The 16649-nt window shown below is 36.0% G+C and overlaps 1 protein-coding gene across 10 annotated transcripts in view; it reads left to right on the top strand.

Moving 5' to 3' along the window:
* The window catches only part of FOXN3 (forkhead box N3), a 487407-nt gene that overhangs the window by 339076 nt on the left and 131682 nt on the right, over positions 1-16649 (top strand). For all 10 annotated transcript variants that reach the window (XM_074235544.1, XM_074235538.1, XM_074235536.1 and 7 more), the window contains one exon: positions 3938-4002. In XM_074235544.1, the coding sequence (XP_074091645.1) occupies positions 3938-4002 (65 nt within the window). The remainder of the gene's footprint in view (positions 1-3937; positions 4003-16649) is intronic.

Below are 16649 nucleotides of genomic sequence, written 5' to 3' on the forward strand. Positions count from 1 at the left end.
CCTACCCAGGACCACAAGACTGGGTAGTTATTGGGTGTTTGCAGTGGGACATGGGCTTGGGTCCTCCTGGTCCTGGTGCCAGTGCTCTATCCTCTGAGCCACTTGGCTGCCCCATAACACACTTTTGAGGAGGGAGGAATAAAGTAAAAAGAAAGAGAGAATAGTATAAATGGGAGTGAGGAGGAATGGATGGAGGGAAATACGATTAGCAGTAACAATGCTGGGGAAAAAATATGGAAGCAGCTTCTTTGATGGAGTTATGATAAAAAAAAATGCAATCCCTCCCAGAGATAACTGATGGAATTATTGAATTTCTTTTTCTCTCGCTTTAAAAAAAGAGAGAAAAAATTATCTCTCTAATTGGTGAAGTAGCTTAAATAAATTGTGTACCTGATAGGTTATCTATCCATCTATCTATCTAAAGAGGTAGAGGCCTCAAAATATCAGAATTGTTGGAATTACCAGAAATTACTAGAATTATTTTTTTAAAAATTACAGAAAAATGACTTAAAAAAAAGACTTGGCCTCTATCTTAAGCTTAGAAGTTTAGTGGCCAATTCCAGTACCGACATGTACTGAAGCTTCAACCTGCTCTGCTTTTCTAATATGAGCTGCTTCACCTTGCTCCTTCATTTGTAGCCTTTGCTCCCCTGGGTTTACATACTGTACCAGACTTTGTATTGATATCCAGTTGATATTAGCCTGTCTCAGAACTCAGAAATTCAACTATCATTCTCCACTTCAGCCTCTACTAAGTATATATATGCTGCAGTGTTTGGCATCTTTGCAGCTATATCTGTCTCAGCAGTTACTTCTAAATGAATGTTGGCATCCTTAAGTAATTTCTACTGCATTTGGTCTTAAATATTTGAATTATTCAGGAATCATATTGGTGTTTACAAATTGAGAAAAATCTAAAACAAAAATTTATTGATTACATAGACTAGGTTTTAGTTGTCATTTTTTCTTCTCCAAAACTTCGGCAAAATTCTGCATACAGTAGGGACTTCCTACCTCATCTCTGCTTACTTAGTAATGTCTTGAACAAAGGAATGAACAAAATTTTTTCTACCTTCTGTCTACTCCACCTTTTCTATCCCTCTGGTGTCACTTCCTCTTTGGAAAAGTCAGAATAGGCAACATTCTGAATGGTCCCTATTTATTCTGAGATAATGTAAGATGACTTCAATTAATAAATCCTTGGGGATAGCAATATTTAAAGAAACACGTGCAATCCAAATGATAAACAACTTCATAAGTCAAGGGAAACAATATTGGTAGTAGTTTACTATTTTCTAATAAGAAATAGATTATAAGGGGCGGCTAGGTGGCACAGTGTATAAAGCACCGGCCCTGGAGTCAGGAGTACCTGGGTTCAAATCCGCTCTCAGACACTTAATAATTACCTAGCTGTGTGGCCTTGGGCAAGCCACTTAACCCCATTGCCTTGCAAAATCTTTAAAAAAAAAAGAATTCACTAAGCTCCTGCCTAGTGCCAGGAATACAAAGAAATGCCAAAACCAGTCCCTTGCTCTCTAGGACTTCACAGTCCAAAGGGGGAGACAACATGCAAACAATGCTATATATACAAGATTTAGACAGCATATATTGGGGATAGTCTCCATGGGGAAGGCACTTAATTTAAGAATGAACTGGTAAAAACTTCTTTGCAGAAGGATAAGTCTTTGGCTGAGATAATTTAAATAATCTAAAGCAGTTTTACATCTTTTATTTATTTATTTATTTATTTATTTTGGTTTGAGAATGCTTGGAGACCTGGAGTTAGGTAGAAGAGAAATATGTTTACTGATTCCCAGCCCATAGCTATAAGAACCACAGTAGGTCCATCTGTTGTCAGTGCAAACATTGGCCCCCTTCTTTGGCTTGCAGGCCTATTTATGGAGAGAAGGAAGCAGTAAAGGCAGAGCACAGTATATCCATGTGTTTTTATCTGCACTGCAGTGTACTGGTAATGGAAACAATGCTTCATTGAAAGTCAGATCACCTGGTTCCAGCACTTACTACTTTTGTGTGGTTGGGCAAGTTACTTTGCCCACTCTTTCCCCATCCTCTATAGGAATCTTTTCAGAATCCCTGTTAATTGAAGTGCCTTCCCGCTCATTTCCTTCCTATTTATCCTCTTTCTCTCTTGTTTGTACATATTTGTAGCTTATTGTCTCCTCAGGTAGATTGTGACCTCATTGAGGACAGGCACTGTCTTTTTGCCTTTCTTTGTACCTTGACTCTGTTTTCATTTCATATATTTTTTAAATAATATGTTCACTTTTTAGGACACATTTTGTTTCTTAGAATGTTTTATATAATTTTAACACTTGAGGATCTTTTTTTGCATATGAAGTACTGCTTTAACTCTAAGGAAAAGCTACATGGCCTTGAAGGCCTTATTATAGGAAAGTTAAATGGAAGCATCCTGTGAGATGATATCAGCCAAAACACATAAGGAAAACTAGGACCATGTCCAAAGTCTGTCACATAGTAAGTAGCAAGGGCTGCTAGATGGCGCAGTGGGTAGAGCACCTGCCCTCGAGTCAGGAAGACTCAAATCCAGCCTCAGATACTTAATAATTACTTAGCTGTGTGAACTTCAGCAAGTCACTTAACCCCATTGCCTGCAAAAACAAAAACCAAACACATAGTAAGTAGAGATTTGAATTCAGGTCTTCTGATTTCCAGACCAACATTCTATATAACATTCCATGTTACCCTATCAGTTCACCATCTGCCCACTCTTTTTGGTGTTCAAAAATAGAGGAAATGTACTATAAATTGATTTACTACAAATCTGTTTATTTTTTAGATGTCTTCTTATTCCTGATATTGCTAATCTCTTATTCCATACAATATATGTTTGTAAACACACTCACAGACATATACATACACATATATTTTAGATTCTTATATTTGTATAGAAAGATATGTCCAGAAAGATTGACAGCCTTCTATCACTTAACATATTACTCTAATTTTCATGGTATTTTAGATTTAGGAAAGCACTGTTTTTAGTTTAGTGCTTTCTGATACTGACCTAAATCATTCCTTTATTCTAAAGATTTTTCATTCCCAATTTAAGTCTTAGTATTTATCAAGACCATCTTGGTATAATTTTAGTTTTTTTTTCTTATTTGAACTTGTGAATTCATTAAGTTAGGAAGTTCTCTGTGAGGAAATTTCTTTTATCAGTATAGATCACGTACTGTCCTGTGCCTTATAAGTGATTTAAGCCAAGATTATTTATGGAGTACAGATGGGACTCAGATACCCCCAATTCACTCTAGTGCACTGCATCTCATTATTTATTTAAAAACAGTAACTTTACAACTATTAAAAGCAACTGGAGTTTCTGTGAAATCTCTTTATTTTTCTCTCTTCCCCCCCATCTCCTTCTGAAACTATGGTTGTGTGCACATCTTTTAAATCTTGTAGAGGAGATAGCTGCAGCACTTTAATGTAAGAAATGCATAAGACAGGTTGGTAATAAAAAGTCTTGGATATATTACTAATAATATTGTTAAATAGTATAAAACTGCTATTAAAGATTGGGGATGCACTAAGATTTATGGGACAGTCCATAAAAGTGGCTGGGAACTAAATCCATGCAACCAAAAAAAATTCAATAATTGACATAAATAGAAAATTAGGTTTAAAGAAAATAATATAAGTCCCCATGAGCATAAACTATTGTTATTCAGAGAAAGAGACACAAGCATAAATCTGAAATAAGTATAAAAAAAAGGCAAAATGAGAGTTTTTTGAGTTTTAATGAGAGATGGGTATACTGACCTAGGGTAATAAGAAATGCAGAATTCAGAAAGATTTCTTGTGGCTTTTTTAGGATTTTTGTGAGCAAGTAATAGTGCTGCTAAGTAACTGAATGCAAATAGAATGAACCTGACCCTCATTTCTTATTCTATTTTAGCACATCAGGTCCACCCATCTGGCCGGGAAGTACCTTTTTCAAGAGAAATGGAGCCCTTCTACAAGGTAGGTCCCCAGCTATCATTTGTTTTTTTCCCACCACCGTTCGGTAATTGTAGCAAAGATGAGTTGTTCTCACAGTTCACAGTGAATGTCCTCATTCTGGAAAATGAGGAATTCTGTGGGTTGAATTGGTTTATTTCCTTCTATTTGTTTTTTCCTCCAGGCTCTTGGAAATGGTGAATTACTAGTTTGAGATGATAGAAATATATGTCTCCATTTTGTCGTTTCTTGGGATGTTGCCTTGCTGGCTATAAGTACCAGCTGTGTTTGGCTCTCTTGGTGTAATTGGGATTGTGTGGTTTTCATGGTATGATAGCAGCAGAAATGAGATCAATAAAGTCAACTGCTTTTTGAAACTTCATTATTTTGTATGTCTGTACCACATAGAAAGCTTTAATGACATTCAGGGACCTCTTTGTATATCATAAGTTTTTTAATTGTCAGATTTGGCAAAGTTAGTTTTTCCAAAGGTGAATTATTTGCTTTGTTTGTTTCTTCCTCCTCCTCCCCTCCCCCATTCTTTCCCAGAATTTGTAACCTCATTCTTCAGCTTCATCCAGAGTCTTGCTCACATCCTCAGAGAACATAAAATGCCCTTTACTATCTGCTTAAGGAAAACTAAGTTGTATGGGCAAATATTCACCTAATTTCCAAATGAAAAAAGTTTTTGGAAATGACTCAATATTTAGGGCCATTTGTTCATATGTGGATGGTTGGAAGTTGGCAGTGTACTAAGAATCAGTTTAGTCTTCTCTCTAATATCCCTTCATTAGCTGAAGAATTGTGGTATCCATCAAGAATGGGTGCCTTTTCTTCCACAAAATTTTTTATAGATAACTCTTTTAGGTCAAAGGTGAAGAGTTTGAGCTGGTCATCATGCTTTAAATCATTTTCCCCTAAAGTGTGCTAGCCTAATACTAGCCTTCTATGTAGGAGGTTTAATAAAACTTCCTGAAATACATTTTACCTTAAGATTGTAGAAACAATAAGCATGGTGTATGCAATTGAATGACCTGGTTGTTGTGCTATATGCTGAATAATTTGGTGTCTGCATTATCAGGAGGCTATGAAATCAGTGAATTTTGGAGTTCCTTTGCTTTTCTTCTCTATACCAGCTGGCTTTTGGCAGGTAGGTTCCATTAACACTAATCTTAATTACCATATTATGTCTCCAAAATGTTGGCAGGAGAATGAAAGCCTCTGTTTATAGCTTATGGGTAGAAATCTATCTGTAATCAGTGAACACAGTTTTTTAAGGTTCCATTTTTTTTTTTTTTATGTAGCCAATCTAAAAAGAAAGCAGTTAGGAATTAAGCTTTGGTCTCTTGCTAATTTCAAGTGATTATTAAATATTTTCCTCCAATATTTGAATCTTCTGATGAAAGTAATTTTCACAGAATTTGTAGAGTGGTCAATCCTCAGATCATTTTGTCTGTATCTAGAGGATGAATTAGTTCTTATTAATTCTAATTAATTCACTAACAGGCTAGACTAGCAGAATAGATAGGAGCCTGAGTTTGGAAGTTCTGAGTTCAAATGACACCTGATAGCTACCATGTGTGGGCAAATGACTTAACCTCTCAATACCAATATTGAGATATGCAGTGGTATCTACAGTTCCATACGTGAAAAAAAATCATAAATATACTTAGCATTTTTTTGTTAGATGTGAATGCTCTAAACATCCTGAAATTTTCTTTTGATTCTTATCCAGGCTGTTGACTTTCACTTGAAGGTCTGTTCTGTGAAATCTTGTCATCATGATAATATAGTTTTCTCCCTAAATCCCCTCTTCCCTGTTTTTCTCCTGTTCCACACTCTTAACCATAAATCCTGAGAACTAAACCTCTTTAGCTACTCATTGAATTCAAAGTCATTAAATAAAAGCAGTGTGGTATAAACCTTAGTTTGGCAGCAGAAGACCTGAGTTCAAATACTTTCTGTGCCACTTCCAACCATAATGGTTTCCTTATCTATAAAATGAGGAAGATAAGATAGATGACTAAAAGATCAGAGAGGTAGAGTTGGAAGGAACCTCAGAAGCCTTTTTATCCAATACCCTCATTTAACCAAGAAGGAAGGAGAATCCCAGGTAGGTTAATTGAAATAATGATTATGCAGGGAGTAAGCATCAGAATCCCTGGATATGAACCAAGTTCTCTGACTCTAGGCCAGTTTCCTTTCAGCCCTAAAGCATCTATTTTTTTTTTTTTGGTAACATTAAAATTGAACAGATTTGAGTGAAAGGGATGGGGTTGGTAGATACAAAGCAAGGGAATACTTGTTGACTTTCATTTTTCATTATAGATTTCCTTTACTTTCTTTAAAAAATTTTTTTCCCATAGTGGATATTTTTAGTTGAGTAATCTTTTTTGTTGAGTTCTTTAATAATTTTATTGTGGTGGCAGCTAGGTGGCCGAGTGGATAGAGCACTGACCTTGGAGTCAGGAGGACCTGAGTTCAAATATGACCTCAAACATTTAATACATACTTAGCTGTGTGGCCTTGGGCAAGTTACATAACCTCATTGCCTTGCAAAACTCCAAAAGGGAAAAAACCCAACTCAAACAAATAATTCTATTTTGACTAGGTTTTAGGGTATGTGATACATTCCAATTTATAGTTTCAAATATTTTTCTCTTTAGAAAATTCCAAAACACATTTATGGTGTTAAAGTTGATAATAGTGTATTATTTATAATTTATGTCATGCTCATTATGCACATTGTTTTCACCTCACAGTAATCTTATGATCTCTGCCCTTATAGTACAAATGAAGACCTGGAGATATGGAAATGCAGATGAATATTTGAATTATGCCAGTAGCAAATTGAGGAAATGGGAAAATTTAGAATCTTCCCACAAAGAAGTTTCCTGACATATTCAGTGCAATATTTACAGTATTTTTTTAATCAAGTGAACTCAAGTTGAATTCAAGTGTTAGAATCTAATAAGAGATTGAACCAAAGTGTAGTAGTTATTTTATTTTAAAATAATAAAGATCTCTGGTAGTAGCAAAATTATGACTAGAGTTCAGATATTTTCCATCTGTCCTGTGAAGACAAGTGAAGGGAAGGATGTTTTAGATCTGTATGTAGCCTGAGAGATTTAAGTTAGACATAAGGAAGAAATATATGATTGCTATTATACATCTGGAATTGTTTCTTGAATGACATGAAGAATCTTCTTATTGAAGGAATAAATGTCTTAAGAACAAGATAGATTCTTATTTATTCATGAATTAATGAATGAAAAAAACTAAAGGCTTTCTTTTTGCACAGAAAGCACTGTGTGAAGTTTTTGAGGATACAAATAGAAAAACAAGGCAGGCATAGCTCTCAAGGAAATCACATTCCAATAGAGGGAGCCAACTTGTGAGTCAAAGAGGGTTCAGGTCCAGGGCATATGGAAAGGTCCAATTGTACATAGGATGCTATAGAAGGGCAAATGGTAAAGCCCAGTGGTTCAGGCAACAAATTTGACTGGAATGTAGTAAGGAAAAAAGCCTAGTGTTCAGTCATGATTTATTCTTTGTCATGAGCCATAAAACCGTGTCCAGTTTTTAGGTTAAGCCATTTGGCAGTACCCTGGGGCCTCCTGGAGAGAGTTTTCTTTTCTGATTCTGCTACATATAGCTGACTAGGAGATGGCCGAAAGATTTTGAAGTGGTGCACTGTCAGCTGTGTCTCCATTGGGTTTGCTCCTCTGAGCAATAAGAGATGGAATTGAGGGAGAAATAAAGAGACAGATAGGGTGGAGGCAGGACTAATGGCCTTGGGGGCCTGCTGTTGTATGGGGCTCTTGTGCACCGATTCTCCACTGGTGATGGCCTCTATTCGAGCTACTGAAGGAGGGAGGCTAGTAATGGTCTTTTCCTCCACGTTCATGCTACTTCTATCCTTACTTATGGTTCATTGATAGTGCATTTGCTAAATGAATGTTATACCTTGCTAGGTGCTGTGGGTAAAAAGATTGGATATCTTGGGCTTTATTTATTCAAGCCCACCTCCTTTATTTTGTGTAGACATTTTGTGTAGACATTTTTTCCCCCCACAGTGGGGTAAGTGTGAAAGGTTAAGGGTAAAAGGAAAGACAGGCAGACAGTAAGGGAGGGAAAGAGAGAAAAGGTGGGAGAGGTTCATTTAGCATCTTCATTTCATGAAGTAGGTGATGAACCAGTTTCCAGTGAAAATTGATGCTAGGACAATGCCCCTAATGTACTTGGGATGAAGAGTCATCAAAGAAAGTTTGAAGATATGTTCCACATGTGGTACCTACCAAAGCAGCAAATGGTATTATGATTTAAGTATTAACTCTCAGTGAACCAGAGTACCACTTGCCCCAAATATTTTGGTCAATCTAGGTTTTATTGTAATCCAAAAGAGAGCATATTGAGGAGAATAACAGACCCTTTTATTTTTATTTATTTATTTGTTTGTTTTTAGGTTTTTGCAAGGCAAACAGGGTTAAGTGGCTTGCCCAAGGCCACACAGCTAGGTAATTATTAAGTTTCTGAGACCGGATTTGAACCCAGGTACTCCTGACTCCAAGGCCGGTGCTTTATCCACTACGCCACCTAGCCACCCCAACAGACCTTTTTAACAAAAATAAAGTAAAGGGTATGTTTTGTAGATTCTTGCTTTTTTTGTCTAATTTTATTTTGGTAAATAAAGCATTAAATTTTCCTTATGCAAAAGTGATTACATATTTTTATTAACTCTACAGAGTAATGAAAACAGGGGAAACAGTTTATACTTTATACAATATAAACAACTTTAGAAGACTTAATAATAATGATCAATACAGTGACCAATTACAATTCCATAGAATGATAAGAAATCATCTTAGCTCATATTTTGAGAAAGATGATAGGTACATGATATAAAATAAGGCATTCATTTTTGAGCATAGCTTATGTTCAAATTTGTTTTACTTGACTATACATATTGTAACAATTTTTTTTCCAGTATAGCAGGTGTGAGGGAATAGGGATGAGAGAGAGAGAGAGACGGACAGGCGGACAGACAGACAGATGGACAGTCCATTGAGAATCTTTAAAAAAAATTCATAGAAAAGAACAGAAGGTAGGCCAGAAAGAATCACAGACAAGCAGAATAATTTTCAATGTTTGCATGTTAGACTTTAAAAGAAAATGAAATAGGGGCGGCTAGGTGGCGTAGTGGATAAAGCACCGGCCTTGGAGTCAGGAGTACCTGGGTTCAAATCCGGTCTCAGACACTTAATAATTACCTAGCTGTGGGGCCTTGGGCAAGCTACTTAACCCCATTTGCCTTGTAAAAAAAACCAACCTAAAAAAAGAAAATGAAATTATTCATCCTAGAGATCTGCAGTTTCATGTACATCTTTTCCTTCTGTTAAAAAGTATACATGACAATGCCTATTTTAGGTTGGGGGGAGAAGGAAATTAGCATTTATATGGTACGTAATATGTGCCATTCATTGTCCTAGTTTTATAGATATTTTTTCATTTAATTCTCACAACAATCCAGTGAGGTAGTTACTAGTTTTGTCCTCATTTTACAAAAGAAGAAGCTGAGGCAAAAAAAAAAAAGTCAAACCAACCAAGATTAATTGACTTGCCCAGCGTCACATAGCTAGTGACTGAGGAGGGTATAATTTGAACTTATTTCTTCATAATTCCACAGCCAGTGGTCTATTTTCTGAGCCTTCTAAGCTGCTTTTACTTAATTATTTAATCTAAAAATTACAAAAAATCTTCAGTAATAGAAGATAGTAAGAAGATACTTGGTTCAGATTAAACAGAAATGGAATGTTATCATTATTGGGAATTCCCAGAGTGAAGAATTTCACTGATGTTGAAAAGTTGCCTATGACTGAACCAAAGTCACACTGCTACTGTGTAGTTCTTTTCTGTCTACTTTGTTCCTCTCTTATATAAACACATTTATTTATGTATTGTCTCTACCACTAGGGCAGCTTAGGTGACAGCAGATAAACTCAGAACCAGGAGGACCTGAGTTCAAATTCATTCTCAAACACTTACTTTCGTTTGCCTAAGTTTCAGCCTCTGTAAAATGAGCGGGAGAAGGAAATCTGCCTAGAAAATCCCAAACAAGCTCATAAAGAATTGTTCACTGCTAATTAACCAAATAATACCAACTCTACCATTGGAATACAAGGTCTTAGAGAACAGGAACTGGTTCTGCTCTTTTTTTTTGTACTTTCAGAGCTTAGCACAAGACTGGGCACATGGTAAGTGTTTAATAAATACTTGTTGCTTAGTTCCAGACTCTAAGACCAACCCTCTGGCTACTGCACTGACTTTCAAGGCATAGATGATTGACAGAATTAGCAAATTAGCCAATTAAAGTATTTATAATTCCACTTAAGCTTCTTATTAAAGTCAGCCAACAATACATTTACTACAAAAATACTTGCAAGCCAACAAAATAAAGTGAGCTGAAGGAATAAGCCTTTGTATATAGTAACTACTACATACAGCCAGTTGGCAAGCCTGGAGTCAAGAAGATTCATTTTTCTGAGTTCAAATCTAGCTTCAGGCACTTATTCACTGTGTGTGATCCTGACAAGTCACTTAACCCTGTTTGCCTCAGTTTCCTCATCTGAAAAATGAACTGGAGAAGAAAAAGGCAAACCACTTCAGTATCTTTCCCAAGGAAACCCCAACTGGATCATGAAGAGTCAGTTGAAAAACAACTGAGCAACAGTTGGAAGAAGGGACTGCTCCCTTTCTTCCAGTAGAAAGGAAGCTTCTTGAGGGCAGGATCTGTTTTTATCTCTTTTTTCCTCTTTATCTACAGTTCCTAGCATGTTCTTTGTTTTAGGGATCTGGTAAATTTCTGTGAGCAATACTTTTTTTTCTTTTTTTTTTTTTTAAGGTTTTTGCAAGGTAAATGGAGTTTAAATGGCTTGCCCAAGGCCACAATTATTAAGTGTCTGAGGCCGGATTTCAAATACTCCTGACTCCAGGACAGGTGCTCTATCCACTGTGACACCTAGCCACCCCAGCAATACATTTTTAGATGTATTGGAACAGTGTGAATTGGTTCTCTTCCTGTTTGGGGATGTTAATATGGCATCTTCACTGAATAGTGAGAAGATCAAAACTGACTTTTAATATTTTCTCTGTTCAATAATGGTATGTTTGGTCTTCAGCATATCAGTTGACCTTTCAGTTTCCATCCTGGACTTGGACTCTTCCTTCTCTGAAAAGTTAGATTCTCTACTTTTAAAATTGCTTTATGTAACAAAGTTGTATTCTATTCTTTTTGCTCAAGTAGGAGCTACACTTCCATGTCAGAAATTATTTCTTTAACACATTCACTAATCTACATATGCCAGTGCCTCTTACAATGAACATAATAGTGACCCAGTAAATGTGACGTAATGATTTAAATACCACCTGAATAAACAGGAGTTGGCTGTACCAACTCTACCAAAATTGCTAAGTTGGGTCTCATGATTGAACCAATAGACAACAGAGTCAGGATTTAAACTGATGTCTACAGGTTAAAATGATGGACTTAATCTCACATAGCAGGAATTAATGTAAAGTCCTGTGCTTAGGCTCAAAAAATTAATGGTGCTAATACAGAATGAGAAAGGCCTGGTTTAGCAGTAAGCAGTCTGGAGTTTTAAGTGAGTCAGTTTACCAAAGTGACTAAAAATGTCATTTTTAATTTTTAGGTGATAATAGAAATATGATGATCATAGAAATCATTTCAAGTTCGGTAGTCATCCCTGGTCAGAAAGTTTAATGAAAAGAATATTAATTGGTGATGAGTCTAAAAACATTGAGGATCTGGGCTGACATCCCAGAAGATCAGAGAAAGGGTGACATGATCAGATTTCCATTTTAGTAAGATCACTTTGACAACTGGATAAAAGATAGAGAGGAGAGCAACTTGTGGCAGAACAACCAACAGGCTATTGGAAGTGTTCAGGTGTCTTTTTTCCTAGTCCTAAGGATCTGGGGGTGCCAGGCTATTTTACTTTTGAACATATCTGCCAAAAACAGAATTCTCAGACACTCTACCCTGTCTTTGAACCCAACAATTCCAAAATACATTTATTTACACAGGGCCTATTTGCATACACCACACCCTATTTGGTCACAAGTTTAGGTAGGCCTTTAAGAATCCTTCCTGTTAGGAACAAGTCTCCCTCTTTGTCTCCTTAGTCATTTGTAAGGAAGAGACATTTGTAAGGAAGTATAAGTAATTCCAACAAAAATAACAACTCATTCATCTTGTTGAACTTGAAATAAATTGAAAGGGGGTATTCTCCCTACAGCTTGATCCATTAAAGTTTCATGCAATCATTGAATGACTTTTGTGAATTCATTTAATAGCAAGCAAATAAATGCAATAAAGAAATGTATTTACTTTTGAACAGAAAGCTAGAAAGGTATGGAAGGAGGGAACTTTCAGTTCTATTCCTTGCTCTTTAACTAGTTGGGAGTCTGACATTTGCCAGATCACTGTGTACTTCTGCTTCCTGCCTCCAAAGGAATAGGACAAGTTCATCAGAAGACAAGTTCAGCACAAACCTGTTCTTGTGAACATAGACTCTTGATCATTGACTTAACTCAGATACACAGTTATGGTTCTTCATCTTGTTTTCCAACTACTCAGGAGACCAATAAGGTAGATCTTTGGCAAGAAGGTTGAGGTGGTGTTAACTCTTGATCAATTTAAAGTCAATTAAACCTTTCATTAATTAGTTAATACATTTTTATTGATTATCTGCTGTCTTAAAGATATTATGAAGGATATAAAGGTGTAAGGATCCCCAGATCCTTGCCATCCTCCTTGCTGCTACTTAGTCAGGACTACTAGAGATTTTCCTGGATCTTAGATGAATTTCTTTTATGTCTTGTCTACCTCACTTACAGTGTGAACTCCTTGAAAGCAGGTATTAACTTAATTTTTTATATTGAATCCCTACTTCTTGGCACATAGTGTTTATTAAATACACCTACCTTCCTTCCTTCCTTCCTTCCTTCCTTCCTTCCTTCCTTCATAATCTCAGGAATCCAAAGTCTAATTGGGAAAATATGTAAGTACAAGGTAATATTTAATCATGCTATTTTAATTTTAAAGTTAGTATGTAGGAATTCAGCAAAGAGCTCTTGCATAGCTCTGGGGAAGACCACATGTTATTGAAAGAGTATCCTGTGTGCTCTTGGGGAAGTCACTTAATTTAGCCTAAGTTTCTACATCTGAAATATAAAGGGAGTAGACTAAATAATCTTTAAAACACTTCCCATTCATGAGATTGATAGACCATGACCTTGAAGGTAAAACTTATTTTGGAGGGGATGATTGTGATTTTGACTTGTCTTTTGTTTCATATGCTATTAGTTGAAAAATGTTATATTTCAGTTGACAGTTTGATTCAGATTGTGGCCTATCCATGCAAAACTTCTTGTCCTATGGGAGTCTTGTCCATGTCTTTCTGTAGTACAGTGATTCCCATAAAGCACTTAGTAGATGTCAATTGAATTTTGGCTATAACTCAACCAGTCTTCTTAAAATGAGCAATTAGTTTCAAATATCTTAATTCAGGGCAGGATGGGGAGAAATGGTGTTGTAAAGGACTGTAGATATGAAAATTCCCTTCTCCAATGTAAATTGGCAACTTATAATATAGAATCTTAGAAAATTGCTTGTGAAGTTGGATGACTTTTGCCCACTGTCTTTTAACTATCAGAGAGGAGACTTGAGCACAGATTTTCCTGATTCTAATGCTGACTTTCTGTACACTAGAGCTGAAAATTATAGAAAGCCTTGAAATTTGTAACGTACTTTACATGTGTTATCTCATTGAATTATATATACCTCATTTTTTGTAATAAAAAAACAGCATTTAGAATCTTCCTTTTTTTTTAAAATCTTCCTTCTTTTGATAATTAAGGATACTTTCCCCTCCTTTTTTCTCTTATGTTTTTGATGGAAATGAAATTAAAAGACTTTTTAATAGATAAGTTTAAGATCTTTAAAAGGCTGTAAAGATATCAGGGAGGAAATTCTAAGATTCTCATAAAAAATTAGTAAAATCATGGATTCCCACTTCTCAACAAAGTATAATACCTAACATCCTAAGCAATTCTTTTAAAACTATCATAACACAGTATGATTAAATAACAAACAGGCAGGCTGGTTTAGGCTTATGATGTTAAATTCAAGTAGAAAATGGGTCACTGTACCCATGCACAAGGATTGACTTTGAAAACCATGTCTTAATATTATCAATGTTCTAGTGCATTTTTATTTATTTTGTTAAATATTTCTCAGTTGCATTTTAATCTGTCTCATGCAATTCTAGGGCAGGCTACCTTTTTTGATGCCTTTGGTGTGAATGTATAGAGAGCTTACCTTGGAGCCAGGAAGACCTAGTACCTGACTATACAGGTTGTGTTTTAAACTGATCTCTACTGGTACCCTAGCACTCTCTTTAAGATGATAAGTTGCAAAGAAAAGTGCTGACCTGTGTGGTAGAGGGAGTTTCTTTGCCTACTTTATCTTTATTCTTTATATTGATTTTTAAAAATCCAATTTAAATTACCCAGAAGAATGTATATTTATAATTTAACTCTTATTTCAGGTTTTCCTTGTTTATGAAACAAGAATCCTGGTTTTGCAAAGTATATATAATTTTTCAAATGCAAGAGGAATAATTTGAATTTTGAGGGGGATGAAAGGGTGTCTGTCAGTGAGTAAAGTGATATTTTTATGTAATTTTAAAGAAAGCTATGAGACTTAATAGGAAGAGAAAGCATTTTAGAAGACTTTTTAAGTGAGTTGTTCACACTGAAGTGTTATAGGCAGGCATTTCAGTAGCTACCTGTAAAAGACTCTGGGTAAAGTTTACTGTGATTGTTTAGTTACCTAGACAACTGAAAGGTGTGGCTGAGTACTTCATGATAGGTCATGTTATAATACAAATGGAGGGGCGTGTGCTATGATTTTGCTTGCTCTTTATTTGACTCTTATTTCTTTGGAGTTAGAAAATTTGGATTTTGAGATCAAATTTCTATCTTTTACTTTGGGCAAGTCACTTAATATTTCTTTTTAATGTTTCTTATAGAAACTTCTCTGTTTCTTTATCTATAGCAAGGGAGATGCTGCCAGGTGTGGTAGAATATATTTATAATCCCATCTTCCAGGAAGGTTGAGGCTGATAGATCTCTTGAGCTTAGAGTTGTTAGTTGCAATGGGTAATATCAATTTCTTGTAAATTCAGCATTAATATAGTAAACTCCTGAGAGGGAATGAGAAAAGGGGGGTGCTACCAGGTTACCTAACAAGGGAGAAATTTGACGCAGCCTCAAAATGAAGCAGATCCAAGTTCTTATGTGATTTCAATAGGATCTATCAGTCCGTGTCCCTGCATATCCAGTCTGGGCAAGCTAAGAAGACCCAGCCTAGAAAAAAGGAGGTGAGACATAATAACAGCAACTTTCTCAAAGGCTTATTATGAGAGTTGAAAGGAAAATTGCATGTAAAGTTTGTTCGTAACCTTCAGATGATTTGTTATTGCTGGTGCTGGTGCTGGTGCTCATGCTGGGTGTATACACACTTCAAGGATTGACTTTCACTCAAGTGGTAACTGCTTCCATCCTTCAGAGTTCAGCTCCTTTGTCTTAAATAGGTTGTCTTGAATTATGACTGGAAAATCAGCTCATCACTTAGTAGCCATGCAGCATGTGGTAGTGAGTCTGGTCTTCCAGGGACTGACTGATCCTTCTCACTCAACCAGAGCATCAAATGAGGGACATATTTCTGTGGGAAGTATGTACAGCTTGACCAGGACCTGCCAGAACTTCAAATAGCTATCTGTACCTCTCTCCGTGCTACCAAGAGGCATTGTATTTACAACTTAGCAGAAATAAAAGTACTCTTATCACCACAATTACTGTTAGCACTACTTGGACTTCTATAACAACTACTGGCATTTACATAGGACTTTAAGGCTTGAAAAACTCTTTTTATATATATTATCTCCTTTCAGTCTCACAATAACCTTGTGAAGTGTATTATTTTTCTTATTTTATAGATCTGGAAACTGAGGTAGACAGAGATTAGATGACCTGCCCAAGGTCATAAAACTAGTAAGAATTTGAGGTAGAATTTAGACTGAGATCCGACTAACTCTTAATTCTAGCCCTTTATGTACTGCACCACCTAGCTGACTTAAAACAATTGGAAGGTTTAATTACAAGTCCCTGCTCCCTGTGGGATTGGGATTACCTTCCATCAACAGGGTGTATTCTACACTTACCTAGTTATTTAGATATTTGTTTCATTAAAATTTGATCTCTCTGGGGGCAGAGATGGTGTCTTTTGCCTTTCCTGGTTATCACCAGTACTTGGTGCAGTGCCGAGTGAGCTCTTAATAAATGTTTGATGTCTGACTACACAAATAAGATGCAGTCAGTCTTTCTCTGGGAACTGATTTTATTATAGGGTGTTAACATGATAATCTTGTTCTATTTACTTGATACAAATTGTGACTGAAAGCTAGAGGCATGCATTGTTTTGCAGTCCTATCTGATGGTAAAGGTAGACCACTCTAGGAGTTTGGTAGAATAGCTCATTTCATAAGGTCATAGATCTAGAACTAGAAAGGACCTCAGAATTCATCCAG

The sequence above is a fragment of the Macrotis lagotis genome, chromosome 4 (assembly GCF_037893015.1).
Source record: "Macrotis lagotis isolate mMagLag1 chromosome 4, bilby.v1.9.chrom.fasta, whole genome shotgun sequence".
In the NCBI taxonomy this organism is placed as follows: domain Eukaryota; kingdom Metazoa; phylum Chordata; class Mammalia; order Peramelemorphia; family Peramelidae; genus Macrotis; species Macrotis lagotis.